The sequence below is a fragment of the Sphaerodactylus townsendi genome, linkage group LG11 (assembly GCF_021028975.2).
Source record: "Sphaerodactylus townsendi isolate TG3544 linkage group LG11, MPM_Stown_v2.3, whole genome shotgun sequence".
Taxonomy (NCBI): domain Eukaryota; kingdom Metazoa; phylum Chordata; class Lepidosauria; order Squamata; family Sphaerodactylidae; genus Sphaerodactylus; species Sphaerodactylus townsendi.
The window spans coordinates 43195559-43209909 of NC_059435.1; the positions used below are offsets into that span (position 1 = coordinate 43195559).

The 14351-nt window shown below is 43.2% G+C and overlaps 1 protein-coding gene across 1 annotated transcript in view; it reads right to left on the minus strand.

Annotated features, from left to right (window-relative positions):
* Positions 1-1760: 1760 nt before the first annotated feature.
* The window catches only part of ABCB5 (ATP binding cassette subfamily B member 5), a 48687-nt gene continuing 36096 nt past the window's right edge, over positions 1761-14351 (minus strand). Inside the window, exons 19-25 of the mRNA XM_048511509.1 lie at positions 14138-14238; positions 12848-12988; positions 8280-8436; positions 7077-7274; positions 5109-5315; positions 3847-3993; positions 1761-3730 (exon numbers count right to left, since the gene is read on the minus strand). Of these exons, the coding sequence (XP_048367466.1) occupies positions 3533-3730; positions 3847-3993; positions 5109-5315; positions 7077-7274; positions 8280-8436; positions 12848-12988; positions 14138-14238 (1149 nt within the window). The 3' untranslated portion in view covers positions 1761-3532. The remainder of the gene's footprint in view (positions 3731-3846; positions 3994-5108; positions 5316-7076; positions 7275-8279; positions 8437-12847; positions 12989-14137; positions 14239-14351) is intronic.

Consider the following 14351-nt stretch of genomic DNA (forward strand, 5'->3'; position numbering starts at 1 on the left):
GGTTGCCTGATCCAGGCTGGGAAACTCTTGGGGATTTGGGGATGGAGCCTGGTGAGGACAGGGACCTCAGTGGGGTTTAATATAAGGTTGCTAGCTATCCCCTGGCAACTGGTGGAGGAGGGTCTTTCCAACTGCAAATTGAGGCCCAGGCCTTGTTGCTGTTGGCATGTTGTTTTCTCTTCTGCAAGTAACATCATCCCATTGCCAATAACATTGAAGACACTCTGGTCTTTGGGCAAAACTCTATGGTAAGAACAGCTTTTTGTCCAAATACCAGAGTGTTGCCCAGGTCCCCAACGATGTGATGACTTCACCTCTTAAAATGACATCAACCTGATGACAGTGACAAGACCTAGGTTTCAATTTGCAGCTGGTGAGCACCAGAGGAGGGGCATCCCCTGCCTCCCGGTGGGGGTCTATCTATGCTGGTATAATGCCACAGAGTCCACTCTCCACAACATCCATTTTCTTCAGGGAAAATGATCGCTGTAGTTTAGTGATAAGTTATAATTCCAGGGAATCCCAAGATCCAACAAGGAAGCTGGCATTCTTACTCTTTCTCCATGAATGCTAGTGCCCAAATAGGACACAATTGGGATATTACTGCCATGAGTTGGCTATGAGAATATTTATTTACTTCATTTCTATTGTGTATTTCTCCCTGATGGTAACCTAAAGAAGCTGATACTGTTATCTTCTCCTCCTGTTTAACCCTGTGAAGCAGATGAGACTGGGAGTGCATGATAGGCCCAAGGCTTCCTAGCAAGCTTTCAGGGCACAGTGCGGATACTAACCTGGGTCTTTGAGATCCGACTCTAATATTAGGGTCCACAAAAATACATTTTGGAGATGAGGTGTTGTTCTGATGTAAGAAAAGTATTTCTCCAAGAAGGCCAGCAAATTTGGCAAACTGCACTTGGGAATAAATAAAAACTCTCTCTTGCTAGACTTTAGAATAGAATAGAATTGGAATTAAGTTTTAAGTTGGATGAGTAGTTTTCTTGCTATGTGTCCATTTAAAAACATCAAGGCGCGTTTTGGCTACCAATCTTGATCCTCCTTGATCTGAGATTGCAAATGCCTTAACAGACCAGGTGATCGGGAGCAACAGCCGCAGAAGGCCATTGCGTTCACATCCTACATGTGAGCTCCCAAAGGCACCTGGTGGGCCACTGCGAGTAGCAGAATGCTGGACTAGATGGACTTTGGTCTGATCCAGCTGGCTTGTTCTTATGTTCTTATGTTTTATTTTGTAAACCATTTTGGTTGTTCGCAAATAGATTCCTTAACAAATCCATTCCTTAACGAAGCTCTTCCTTCATCAACAGATTCCTTTATAAATCAATATACATTTCCATCTCGGGTAAGTAGATGCTAGGGTGAAGTGCTTCCAATAGGTTATAGTTTAAAAGCAACACTAGTCAAAGCAGAGAACCGGGGGTGGGGGGTGGGGGTCAGGGGAACATTCAAAGGCCTGGCAGGGTTGCATGGAAAAATGGTTTCAACTCTCAAAAGATGTGTAAAATAAGATTAATAAGAACATTGAAACATGAATCTTTATACGGAACTCTATGCATTCCAAGTGGTTACCAAGCATTAAAAATAAATCATACCACAGATGTCTCAGCACATGGTTTTTGCTTCCCAAAAGCATGTCATTGACTTTTTGTGCTTGTTTCATGTACAGTAACTAGAATAGGATCTGGATTATGATTAAACATATCATTGCCATATCAATCAGCAGGAGTTTGACCTTTTATTTGAAGTAACACATGTATTATACTAAACAGTTCCATTTTTATACGCAAAATACATATAACAGACTACTGGAAAATTTTCTCAGATTGCCCCAGTGTAGCCATCATACTACCAAGATTATTGGCAAATGGTAGAAGTGGTGCAGTGGTGTGATGATGGAAATGAAAAAAAGGAAGACCACCACACTGGTACTGTAAGAACCAAAGAGGCAACGACCTGGTCCTGTTGAATTAGCAGCTATCATACAGGTGTAGAGATGCAGCATCCAAACTTTGACAAGTCCATCAAGGCAATGCAGTCAGGAGTTTCTCTTGCATCTTATCAAGAAAGTCCCGGAAGATATGATCATGTTTGTGCTGAATCTCGCAGCATCCCTTTTAGACTCTACAGACATGCATTCATGCCATGGTTGGGTTATCTTTAGATAGATTTCTGCATCCAGCGGCAGAGATCTGTGAATGGTTTCAGCTAGATTGGAACTCCATGCCCACTGTCAGTTTTAAAACATAAGTCATCTTTTGGAGAGGGACTGAATTCAGTCCCGTTTCCTCATGGTCTGTACCAGTCAGCTCCTGGTTTTGTTTTTGCAAAGAAAATACAGCTTCTCCATCTTCTGCTTCCAATTATATAATCTAATTGATTTCTATATTGGCTGTCTAGGAATATCCATGTATGCAATTGTCTTTTTGGTTGCCTGAAACATGTATTTGCAGTGAACACATTGTTACCTTCACAGAATTCTAAAAGTTGATCTCCTGCTTTATTTCACACTGCTAGCACTTCTGCTTTGTTTCCTACTTTTGTGCTCCAGTCACCTATGATTATAAGCCCATCTTGCTTGGTGTGTGAGGAGAAATAAGAAGGATTTGAGCAAGTTGAAAAAAATAGTGCAAGGAGCAGCCTTGGGTTTTTGCTTTTCATGCCCATGATATTTGTGAAAGTTAGCAACAAATTAAACAAACAAACATTTTAACAGATATACGGGAACAGAATAGGAACAATGTCTACATACTGAAAACTATCTACAGTCTACATACTGAAAACTATCCATAAACTGCAATATCTATTAACTTTGCTAAACATTTTTTATGTAATACTAATTTCAAAAGGTTAGAAACACCCAATATATTTTTAAATGCTCTAAAAATCTTTGAAATACGTTTTTTTAAAAAACACGTTTTCTGTGCTCTAGGGCTACACTGACATCCTTGGTTCAACAAGAAGATATAAATTATGCATGCACGTATTTTTTCCTGCTTTCTTCTTCTACATATAGTTTGAATTGCACACACCAAATCTCCTGAGACATGCGCTAGTGCAAAGATGGCTTACAATTCATGTTCCAACTGATCAATAGATGCTATTATAAGTGATTGGATTTGCCATTGCATATATATCACCATTATTACAAAAGTCAGAATTAGTATCATGTACAAAAACAATATATAAATAAATCTCATTTCCTTCTCATGTAGGCATCCAATATGCCTGCATTTTGCATCAGCACTACTTCATGACAATTTTACCAACATGGCACAACTAGCCTTAATCATGGCAACAATTTCCAAGCATCCCTGGTGAAATTTTTGACATTTGTTCTCAGTATGGCAGAATTCTGCCCCACCCGTGATTCCAAAGGTCCCTCATGTCAAAGACTGGCTAAAAACTACTTTGGGTGTATAGAAATAGTTGAACAGTTCTTTGGGTCCTGGCTGCTTCTTATCCGGAGATTCTCTGCTCGGTGTTGATGGATAGAACAAATTTAGAATTGAGGCTAGTGGGGTACATGGGCATTGACCAGTGTATAATAGAACCCTTCCATTGCTAGTAGTTGAGAGTGAGTTCCCTGTTCCACCACCTTGCCATTCTGAATGACTGCTATGGTGTCAGAATTCTGGATAGTGGACAACCGGTGAGCAATAACAATGCATGTTCGGCCCTTTCTGGCATCATCCAAGGCCTTCTGGACAATCTGCAATCAACAGCAAAACACAAAATGTCTTTACAATGACAACACAGACACAGACACATACATGCATTTTAAAACCCATCAACTATTTCATTAGCACAATGCAAGAGTTTACTAACCTTTTCACTTTCAGTGTCAAGGGCAGATGTGGCTTCATCCAGTAGAAGAATCGCTGGTTTACGGACAAGGGCACGTGCAATGGCTATTCTTTGCTTCTGGCCTCCAGAAAGCTGTGCTCCTTTATCACCCACTCGAGTATTATATTTCTGCAGTTTGAAAAGATAGATCATAGACCTTGGCCGTTTCAGCATGGCCACGCTTGGGGGTGCGTCGGCATATACAACGCCGACACACTCCCCGGTACTGGTTGCATGAATGGTCCCGATAGGGGCAGGGAAGACGGCGCAGTGCTGCGCCGTCGTCCGAACAACATACCTTCCCTGCAACCTTCCGGCACATCGCCCAGGCCAGGGGACATGCCCCCTGCCCTGTGTGACAGCTCTGGAGTCACAGGGCAGGGGAGGCGAGTTCTCAGGCCTGGGCAACGCGCTGGAAGGTTGCAGGAAAGGTACGTCATTCGGGAAAGGGGGGGTGGCACCTTCCAGCTGCTGCCATTTGCACGGGGAGCAAGGTTGGGAAACAGTGGCTTCGCGCCGCTTGGGGGGGGCGAGGGCAGTGCTGCTGCAATGCAGCTCTGCCCCCCATGCGAACGGCTTTTTTGCAGTCCCTAGGGTGCTGTTATTGGCCCATGGGGAAAGGGCCCTTGTTAAGCTTGCTCTGCGAAAAAATGCCATAAGTAGGCTCACAGAATGTTTGCAAATCAGAAATAGAGGGAGAAACAACATATACTAGGAGGGTGCATTCAGTAAAGTTGAACCAAGAATGCTTTTTACATAGTAATTGGTAATCCTGAAATGCTGGAAAAATGGGCTTGCTTCCAGTATCATTTCAGGATAGCTGGCTACAGCAGTAGAAGCCCCTTATATATATATATTTTCTGCAGGGCTACTGATGATTCAACTTACAAGAACTCTAAGTTTGGTAAAGATTGGGTCAGGGGATCTAATTTTAGAGGCTTCAATTTTTTCTCCATTGGAAACAATGTAGGACAGATGGGGGCACCCTCTTTGGAGACCCATACAATTGGACACTCTGACCCAATATTTAGCAGACCTGGGAGTGACACCAGAAGTTATGGCATACAAAGCATATTTAGTTTTACTAGAAAAGATGTATAGTGTATAATCCTGGGTCATTAAATGTCATTGAACACAGGTAAAATGATCGCTAAAAATTGCCAGCCTATGAGAAAATAGGGATAAGTATCACTGTCCTGTTGTAGAGAGGGAGAGCTGGGTAATGAAAACATATTTTTATTTACCTCTGGGAGATTTTCTATGAAATTATGTATATTAGCAGCTTTGGCTGCTTCTTCAATTTCCTCCTGGCTGACAACTCTGCTGTTGTCTCCATACTGGATGTTTTCAGCAATGCTGCAGTCAAACAGAATAGGCTCCTGTTGTACGAGTCCCAGCTGGGATCTTAGCCACTGTATTTGCAAAGTTTTGGTATCCACTCCATCTACAAACTAGAAATGGAAAGGATGAAAACAGATAGAAATAGTGTACAAATGCCTCACCTCCTGGTAACAGCATCCAGGCTTGGTGAACTTTGCTTCTGAAGGTTCAATTTTACGGGCCCCCAAAAGGCTTATTTTGTTTCCCCACTCTGCATGTGAAGCTTACAGCCTGAGTTCTCTCAGAACTTTCTCAACGCACCCCCTTCCACTGCCCCCAGAAGCAAAGCTCACCAAGACTGGATGCTATTAGAAGGAGGGCCTCCTGGAGCTACCTTGAAAATCTGGTGCCACTATCTTCAACAATGTACAGCCTGTTACACATTCAGAAATTCCCCATTGGCTACAGTGGAGCCAAGGCACTGCAGAAGACTACAGTGGAGCCAAGGCACTGCAGAGCAGATAATCTTGAGCAATTTCTTGGGGTGTCTGTCAGGGGTGCATTTTTAAAGATAGTGGCACCAAAATTTCAGGGTATTATTTAGAGACTGTCCTGATGACACCACTCAAGTTTGGTAAAGTTTGGTTTAGGGGGCGCCAAAGTTATGGACCCTCAAAAGGGTAGCCCCTATCTCCTGATAGTTCCTATTTTATAGCTGCTAGTTATAAAAATGCACCCCCTGCAGGCCAAAATGTGAAAAAACACAAAAAATACTAAAAAAATCAGGTGGACCCAAATTTTTGGGGTATACCCGAAAATTCGGATATATCCGAATATGTTATTTGTCTTATTCAGGCATACAGATAATTTTATGCCTGAATAAATCCGAATCTGAATTTTACCGAATTCTGGGGTGTGGTGGGGGTGGGTGGCACCATGGCAGGGGTGCAGTGCACGTGCTCCCTGGGTGCAGTTTCCCCTCGCTTTGCCTCTGGGATCACTGCCACAATATATTTCTACACTAGCAGCAAAGCCCGTTGCAGGGGAGATGCAATGGGCCCTAGCAAAGAGTGGAAGAGGAAGCATCTCTCCCCTGCAATGGGTTTTTCTCTGGCTGCAAGGCAGCCCTCCTGCTCCTGGCATGATACTTACCATGTCCGGGTCTGCAAGGTGAGATTTGGGGTGGTGGGAGGGTGGCAAGGTGAGGCTTGGGGTGGTGGCAGGGATGGTATTGTGGCTTAGGCTGGGGGATTGTGGCAAGGTAAGCATTAGGGTGGGGGTGCCAAGGAGTAGCTAGGGTTTGGAGAAGGTGGAAAGGTGAGGCTTGGGGGTGGGTGGGAGGGTTGGAGCGGTGTCTAGGGGTGGGGGAGGATGGGAGGTGGAGGTGGGGAGGAGTGGGTCAGCCTGCGGAGCTGCTCCATGGCCTGGCCTTGGACTTGGCAGTAGGATGGGGAGGGCTGAGCTGACTGTGGGTGGGGAGCCTGAAGGACTTTTGGCAGCCTGTAGGAAGCAATCAAATGTTTCGACAGCAACCCTTCCACCAATGGAGGAGCAGGACTCACAATGTGAGTCCTGCTCCCCGTCATCAGGACACTCGATTGCTTAGCCATTTATTGTTTAGGATTAGTCTAGGAAGGCAACAAAACATTTTAGTAGTAATTCATATGGTAAGCAGCTACAGACATTTTTGATGCCACAGCAAATCAGCTACTTAACTGGGAGGCCATTTTCTGAATTGAATTGGGTGCTTCAACTCTTTTTTTGTGGACTATAAGATTAAAAGATCTTTTTTTAAAAAGACCATTGTGAAAACTTGGTGACTGTTTAAGTGAATGCATGTTTCTGATGCAATGTTAACTTCCAACTAAGATCTGAGAGTAGTGTTGACTTACCACTTGACCTGATCCTGGGTCATAAAATCTCTCCAGAAGCTGAATGGAGGTGCTTTTTCCACAGCCACTGCTCCCCACCAATGCCAGAGTCTGCCCCCTATTAACTTTTATATTGAGCCCTTGCAAAACCTGAACTTCTCTTCTGGTTGGATATACAAAATGGATGTCCTTGAACTGAATGTTGCCATCAAATTTATCCTAGCAAGAAAAAAATGATAAAAGCTTGTTTAATATTGATGATTTATGTTGTTTTAAAGATTTTATGCTGTCACTTTTACTTGTGAGAGGTGGCATATAAATTATCTGCATAAGCATATAAATTATCTGCATAAGTTTTCCCCCTCCCTTTGATTTTTATAGAGCACACAATTATGTTCAATGAAACATTTTGGATTTGCTGAAGATGACAGGAATGGCTGACATTATATATATTTTTTATATTCAGAGCATATTCTTCTAAGGTCCCAATTACACACTGTTTCCTTCAAATCTTTCTTGGGTCCATGCGCTCAGACATGTCCTGCAAGTAGTGCACTGGGAATTTAATTCCCAAGCCTACACAGCCAGATTTGGATCGGATCAAGAGGACTGTAGCCTTTTCCTGTGCCATTTTCTTGATCTGACCTGAAATAGCTCAAGGAAGTTGCTATTTGATCTAATAGGGAAACCATGAGCACAGATAGTCAGGTTGCCAACATCCAGGTGGGGACCAGAGTTCTCCTGGGATTACATCTAATCTCTAGATGACAGAGATCAGTTACCTAGGCTACATGCAAGTTTCCCTTAAGGAGCAAAGAGTGGCTTTCCAAGTCCATTTCAGGTCAAGAAAACAGCACATGTTTAAGCCCCCTCCCAATATACTGCAGTTCTGATCCAACTTGGGCTTCAACGCAAATTAAGTTCTCCAAAGAAGTCACGATTTCTGATCATGCACCTGTAGAGGACCCACAAAAAACAAAATGTGTGGTCAGGCTCTAAGCAGATAAATAGTGAGTTTCCTTTCTTGGTTGGCTTAAATATATTGCACATAAGAATTTTCCATGGTTTTTTTTAGTGAAAAAAGGCTAAAAATTCCATCAAATTTCAATTTTAAAAATTGCTACTGTTTGTTCATGTTGTTTTATTTGCAAAGAAAAAAAATAAAAGACTATTTAAATATAACAAAAGTAAATGTAATCCACAGCATTATAAGCAAAGCCTCACCAGTTTTTCACCTTCTTCACTGTAGCTATCAATTTGAGGTTTCCGATCCAAAAGTTGAAAAATTCGTTGAGCAGAAACTTTTGATTTGCCAAAATCTGGTGCAAGAGAATTAGACTGCCCAACATTCATAGCAGCAAAAATCACAGAAGCAAAGACTCTAGAATCACAAAACATAAATATTAAGATGTGCTAGAAAACAAAAGATACAGCAACATAAACTGCAGATAAAAAATTAAGTTATGCAATGTGAGTTAGAGATACAATTCTGCAGCAAGCAGATTTTTAGCTGGTGAAAAAGGAAATGAAGGGTTTGCTCTGAACACCAAAAGCTGCTACACTGGAGTTCTAAATCTGCAAACCCCACACACTGTTTGGTAAAATGTTCTCTAGTAGTAAAATCTGAACGTCAATCTGCCCTGAAATAGATGCAATAGTTACTTTTTCATAAAACCTAAACTTATTTTACTTCTTTAGCATAAAATGTATCACTTATTATTTAGTGCTTAAATGTTTACTATACAACATTATAAAATCTAACAGTATAGGTAGCAATCTTATGCTGGCATACTTGGGAGTAAGCCCCAGTAAACACCATGGAACTTGCTAAAGAACAAGAAGGCCACCTAGATTGTCTCATACCTTGGACTCCTAGATATTCCATTAGAATGAGTTGTTCGCTTCCATTCCACAATGGACCATCAAATCCCTTTTGTACAAAGGTCAGTCTGGTTTGGACAGTCTGGCTAATCCATCCAGCGACGTGGCGAAAACCGAAAATGGTGTACTCCGAGGTACGCCGTTTCATGTACGCAACACAAACGGTGTACTGGAGATATTAAAAAGTTGCCTCGGAAGCTGACGGAAGCCGAGGTGATCTCTGAGGTGACCAAGTGGCTGGGGGCGACCAGCGAAAACTGAAACTGTTGATCTCCGAGAGCAATGAAGACCAAGGTTTGACTGTATTTATTTGTCATGTGTCTGGTGTGGCTGGAATGCCCCCCCAGACTCAGGGGCGTAACGCAGGAGCAGCCCTGGGAAAAACTGTAGCCCTGGGCAAAACCTGAGTTGATGCCCTCCATGGGCGGCCACCCACTCCACTCCACCAATTTTTTTTTTGCCCAGGACATTGGTGCCTGCAGGGGGGCGCAGTTTTAGACATATCAGCACCACAATTTGAGCATATCATCAGGGAGACTGGTCATCCAGGCGACCCCCCAAGTTTGGTGAGGTTTGGCTCAAGGAGTCCAAAGCTATGGACTCCCCAAAGGGGAGTGCCCCATCCCCCCATTGTTTCCAATGGGAGCTAATAGAAGATGGGGGCTACAGTTTTGAGGGTCCATAACTTTGGCCCCCTGAACCAAACTGCACCAAACTTGGCGTGCCATCATCTCCAGATGATACCCCTGAAATTTGGTGCCAATACATCCAAAAATGCACCCCTGCAGGAACATCCCAGAAATTTGCCCAAGAATCTTTGTTCTGCATTGAGTTTTCTGTATTGCTGCCAATGGGGTTGCAGGCTGTGGGGACACATTTCACCAGAAGGCACAGTCTCAAACTTTCAGGGGTCTCGTTAAGGAGACTGCGTTCATGATACCCCCCTCTAGAGCTTGAGGTGCAGTTTGGTTCAGGGGGGGCCAGCATATGCGGACCAAAACTGTAGCCCCCCATCTCCTATTAGCTCCCATTGGAAACAATGGGGGATAGGGGCACCTCCTTTGGGAATCCATAACTTTGGACCCCCTGAACCAAACCTCACCAAACTTGGGGGGTAGCATAAGGACAGTCAAATACAAATACAAATACAAAACCTTTAATGGCATATAAAGAGTGGTAAAATACAGATTATGTTAAAACCAATTGACTAAAATTTACACAAAGGTTTCACTCTTGATCCAAGTGCCTTTGTTAAAAACCCGCAAACTGATTCAGTAGTGTGCGGGATGATGGTCACTAAGCAGGTGTGGAAACTATTTCCTTGTCTGATCTCACTGAAAAATTTCTTCAAGATGGCCTCTGAGAAAAAGCAAAACCGTAGCTACTGCCAAATCTTGCACTATTGAAGGAGCACGTGTTCAGTTGTTTCGGTAGGTTCGGCTGCACAGGATTTCAAGTCCTTGTTCTCCTGTGGGATGCCATGATATCTGCCTCTTGTTTGGGCAGTCGGTAACACATAAGGACAGTCTCTTAATGATACGCTGAAATTTCGGTGCCGCTAGCCTACAAACTGCGCCCCCTGCAGGCCAAAATGGAAAACCACTAAAATACCCAAAAACGAACCCAGCATTTTGATGCCCACCCCCCACAAGGTGATGCCCTGGGCAGCTGCCCACCTTGCCCAATGGGCATTACGCCAGTGCCCAGACTTGATGGGCCATCCGCCCCCCGGGACGAGACAAATGCTGGGGCATGGCCCCTGTCTCTGTGGAGATGGGAGAGAAGCGGACAGGCTGGGGGCGGAATGCCGGCCCGGACGCGGCTCAGCTGGCCAACATCGGGCCAAGACCGAGGCTTGGGGGCAGGGCAGGGAGCACCCCAGAAGACCACAGGGGGATGTAAGGCGGGTAGAGGCAGACACATGAGGCTCCACATGGAAGGGTGAGGGTAGGATCCGTGGAGACTGAGAAGGGCAGAGTGGAGCAGAGGCGAGAGGAGAGGAGGGTGCCGGAGAGTGGAAAGCAGCATGAGAGGGAGAGGCAGACGGCAGAGGGAAAGACGACAGAGGAAGGAGTCAAGGCGGAGAGCAAAGCTGAGAAGAGGGAGGCAAGGAGGAGAGAAGGAGGGCTGGAATATTGAGACTGAACAGAGGAAGGCAGGGAAGAGAGCAGGAGAGCAGAAAGAAGGAGAGAAGCGGAAAGGTGGGAAGCCCGAGTAGATAAAGGGTGTGGCAAGCTGGCAGAAGGGGAGGCCTGCTACAGCGGCAGGGGAAGCCTAGGACAAAGGTTTGGTGAGGCGCCTTTACCAGCACCCTGTGGCTCAAGTTGCTGGCATTTGCTTGAGCCCCTAAGACTGGGGCTGCAGCCGGGGAGTCCATCACCCTGGAAAGGGACGGTGGGACAGGTTGCCAGGCACAACCACAGGTGAGGGAGGGGGAACACCACATCATGGAAGTTCACAGCCATTACCATGTGCTTGATGGAGGTGGGACTATATTGCCATATGGATGTGACTGGTAAAAGTAGCCTCTGACATCAGAGAGAGGGATTTATGTGGAATTGGAGAAATCAGCATGTCATTCTTAGGCCCCTTCCGCACATGCAGAATAAGGCACTTTCAATCCACTTTCAAATTGTTTGCTTTTTCCACATAGCTTCAAAGTGCATTGAAAGTGGATTGAAAGTGCATTATTCTGCATGTGCAGAAGGAGTCTCATAAAGGAGGCTGGTAGACATCCAACTCCATTTAGCATAAATATCTAGGATTTTCGCTTGTTTTCAGTTTTCAGTAGAAACTGGGTCCTCAGAAAGCTGGGCAGGGGATTCCCACAAGGAACTCTGCACATTCTCTAAGAAACCAGTTACAACATAGGTAATGTGTTCAGCCTAGTTAGTACAACTGTAGAGCTTTTTATTTGAATATCTCTGTGGTGGAGGTGTTGGGTGTTTCCCCCTGTATTTTGTTTTTGCCTTCTTCCCACCCCTTTTGGAATCCAGTCACTCCTCCTCCTTTTTTTCCTTTCTTTTACAATAAACTTTTTTATAATGACGCTTTTTAGCTTTGCTTACTATAACCTATTTCTCTGGGATATTTCTTACTCTTGTTCCTATGTGCTAGACTGCATGTGCTAGACTATGTGCTAGACTGCATGGGGGCAACCAGGTTGGCTGCAAGTTAGTTATTGCTATAGTACTGCAGCGGAAGGCTATCTTTTCAGTGGGCCAGTCTAGACATTCTCAGGAGGTCCTGAGCGGTGGCAGCTCAGAAATTACCTGTGTACTTTCCATCCAACAAAGAAAGGCAACATTTATCTCTTTCTACCAATCCATAGCATCATTTTTTCCTGCTCCGTTTCCTTCTTTCTCAAAATCCTGACAGCTAATGATATTTCCCCTCACTTCCTGTAGATCAGTCCTTGACCCCCTTTTTCCCCCCAGGATCCCAGTTTAGCTTTCAACACTCAAGTTGTTGTTGTTGTTCAATTTGGTATACCGTCCCATCCCCAAAGGGCACCCCTTTCCACTACAAGGGGTGCCTGGCTCCAGTAATGTTGGAAATCATACATATCAGACTCCTCAATTCCTTAGTAGTGAGGGAAGAATATTTTCTGCACAGATCCAGAGATATTCTTTGTTGTATTCACATTTCTGGAATGGCATCCTAGAGCATTATAATTAGTAAAGTTGCTGTTGCCAAATACTCTAAAAATGTAATGAAAAAGGTTGTCTCCTAGGCAATAAGAAGCATATGTACAGGCATTTGTTTTTGTACCAACTTTTCCTCACTGAATAACTCTGAAAAATTAAATATGCCAGATATGATATATTGCTGTGCACTGTAGTTTAGTAAATAGTGGTTAAAATAAGTTCTTTCCATTAATATACACCTTTAGAAACAGAAAATACACTCACATAAAGAGTTGTTCAAAGTCCATGTAATGATTAACAACAAGCCATGCTCCAAATCTGAAGACAGCAGCATTTATAAAAAAGTTGGCACACTGGGATATTCCGTATGTAAATCCATTAAGTGGAGCTTTTTTCAATGAGTCCCTGAGAGAAGATACAGCCAATTAATGAAGAATTCAGAAAAAAAACATACTCTGTCATGAAACAACAGGAATAGCAGACAGCTTTAACTTCTCAGAAATTCTATATTTTTAGCAGTAACAAACAAACATACTTCAGATATGTCATCTTGTTAGTATTAAAAATACCAACTTTAAATGGGTGGGTTAGTATGGATTAGTAAAACTTTCTGGAGGAAAATAAGGTTTTAAACCGCTTTCAAATTGATCTCCAGACTACAAAGATCAGTTTCCTTGGACAAAATGGCTGCGTTGGATGGTGGACTCTAAGGCATTATATCCTGACGTCCCCCTGCCCCAAACTCTATCCTCCCCAGACACCACAGTCAGCTGTCCTGGAATTTTCCAACACAGGCAAACCTATTCTCCTTTTACTTTAAAAAAAATTGTCTAGAGATCTATGATCTCATCTTGGCTAGTTTGATCATTAGAGTTGTAATAAATGGTTGGGAACTGAAAGACAATTAGTAAACTTCTCCTAACTAGTAACAATTTTAAAAACTCTTTATAACTCATGAATCTTCAGTCTGAGATAGAATAGAAGAACTGTATCCATCAGCCTGGCTTTCTTATTCATGTCTCATCTCAAATTCAGTGGCTCAGCTACATGCATTGGATGAGCTAGGCAATCTCTGTGTACAAAAGTACTAGTAACATGCCATTTCTTACAGGGAAAGGCTAGGAGACTGCTGATTACAGTGCCATTGGACTCTTCTTGTGTATGCCATATGGCATATATGTGAAGTAAGTATGAGGGAAAAAGCAAGATAAGCTCAGAAGTGGGGGCAGGTGCATATTGTTGCTCCACTGCCCACTGAATATACATGCTTTAATTTACAAATAATTAGGTTATGTAAGACTGAGAACTGTACTATACTGCATTAAACAAAAGTCATAGAATCATAGAGTTGGAAGAGACCCCAAGGGCCATCAAGTACAACCCCCTGCAATGCAGAAACACATAATCAAAGCACTCCTGACAGACAACGAAGTATCTTAATTATTTTCATTATTCAGATCTTACTCTGTCTATACTCTAGCTACAAAAAAGAAGCATCCACAGCCTTTCTGCCACAACATATGAAGATGCCAATGTCTTATATGAAAGAATTACCTGTATGGACCTGCTAAGCTTGCTTTATATTGCTCAAAAAATCTGTCTTCTCTTGTTAATGCAACCACTGTTCGTATGTTTTCTACTGCTTCCGTTGAAATCTAAGTTGAGAAACAACAACAAAAATCTGCTTAAAAACCCTTCTTTTGCCATTTATTTGTTAAAACACTATCTTTCTTCAGACATAGCAAACCCAGTACAACAATAAATACAG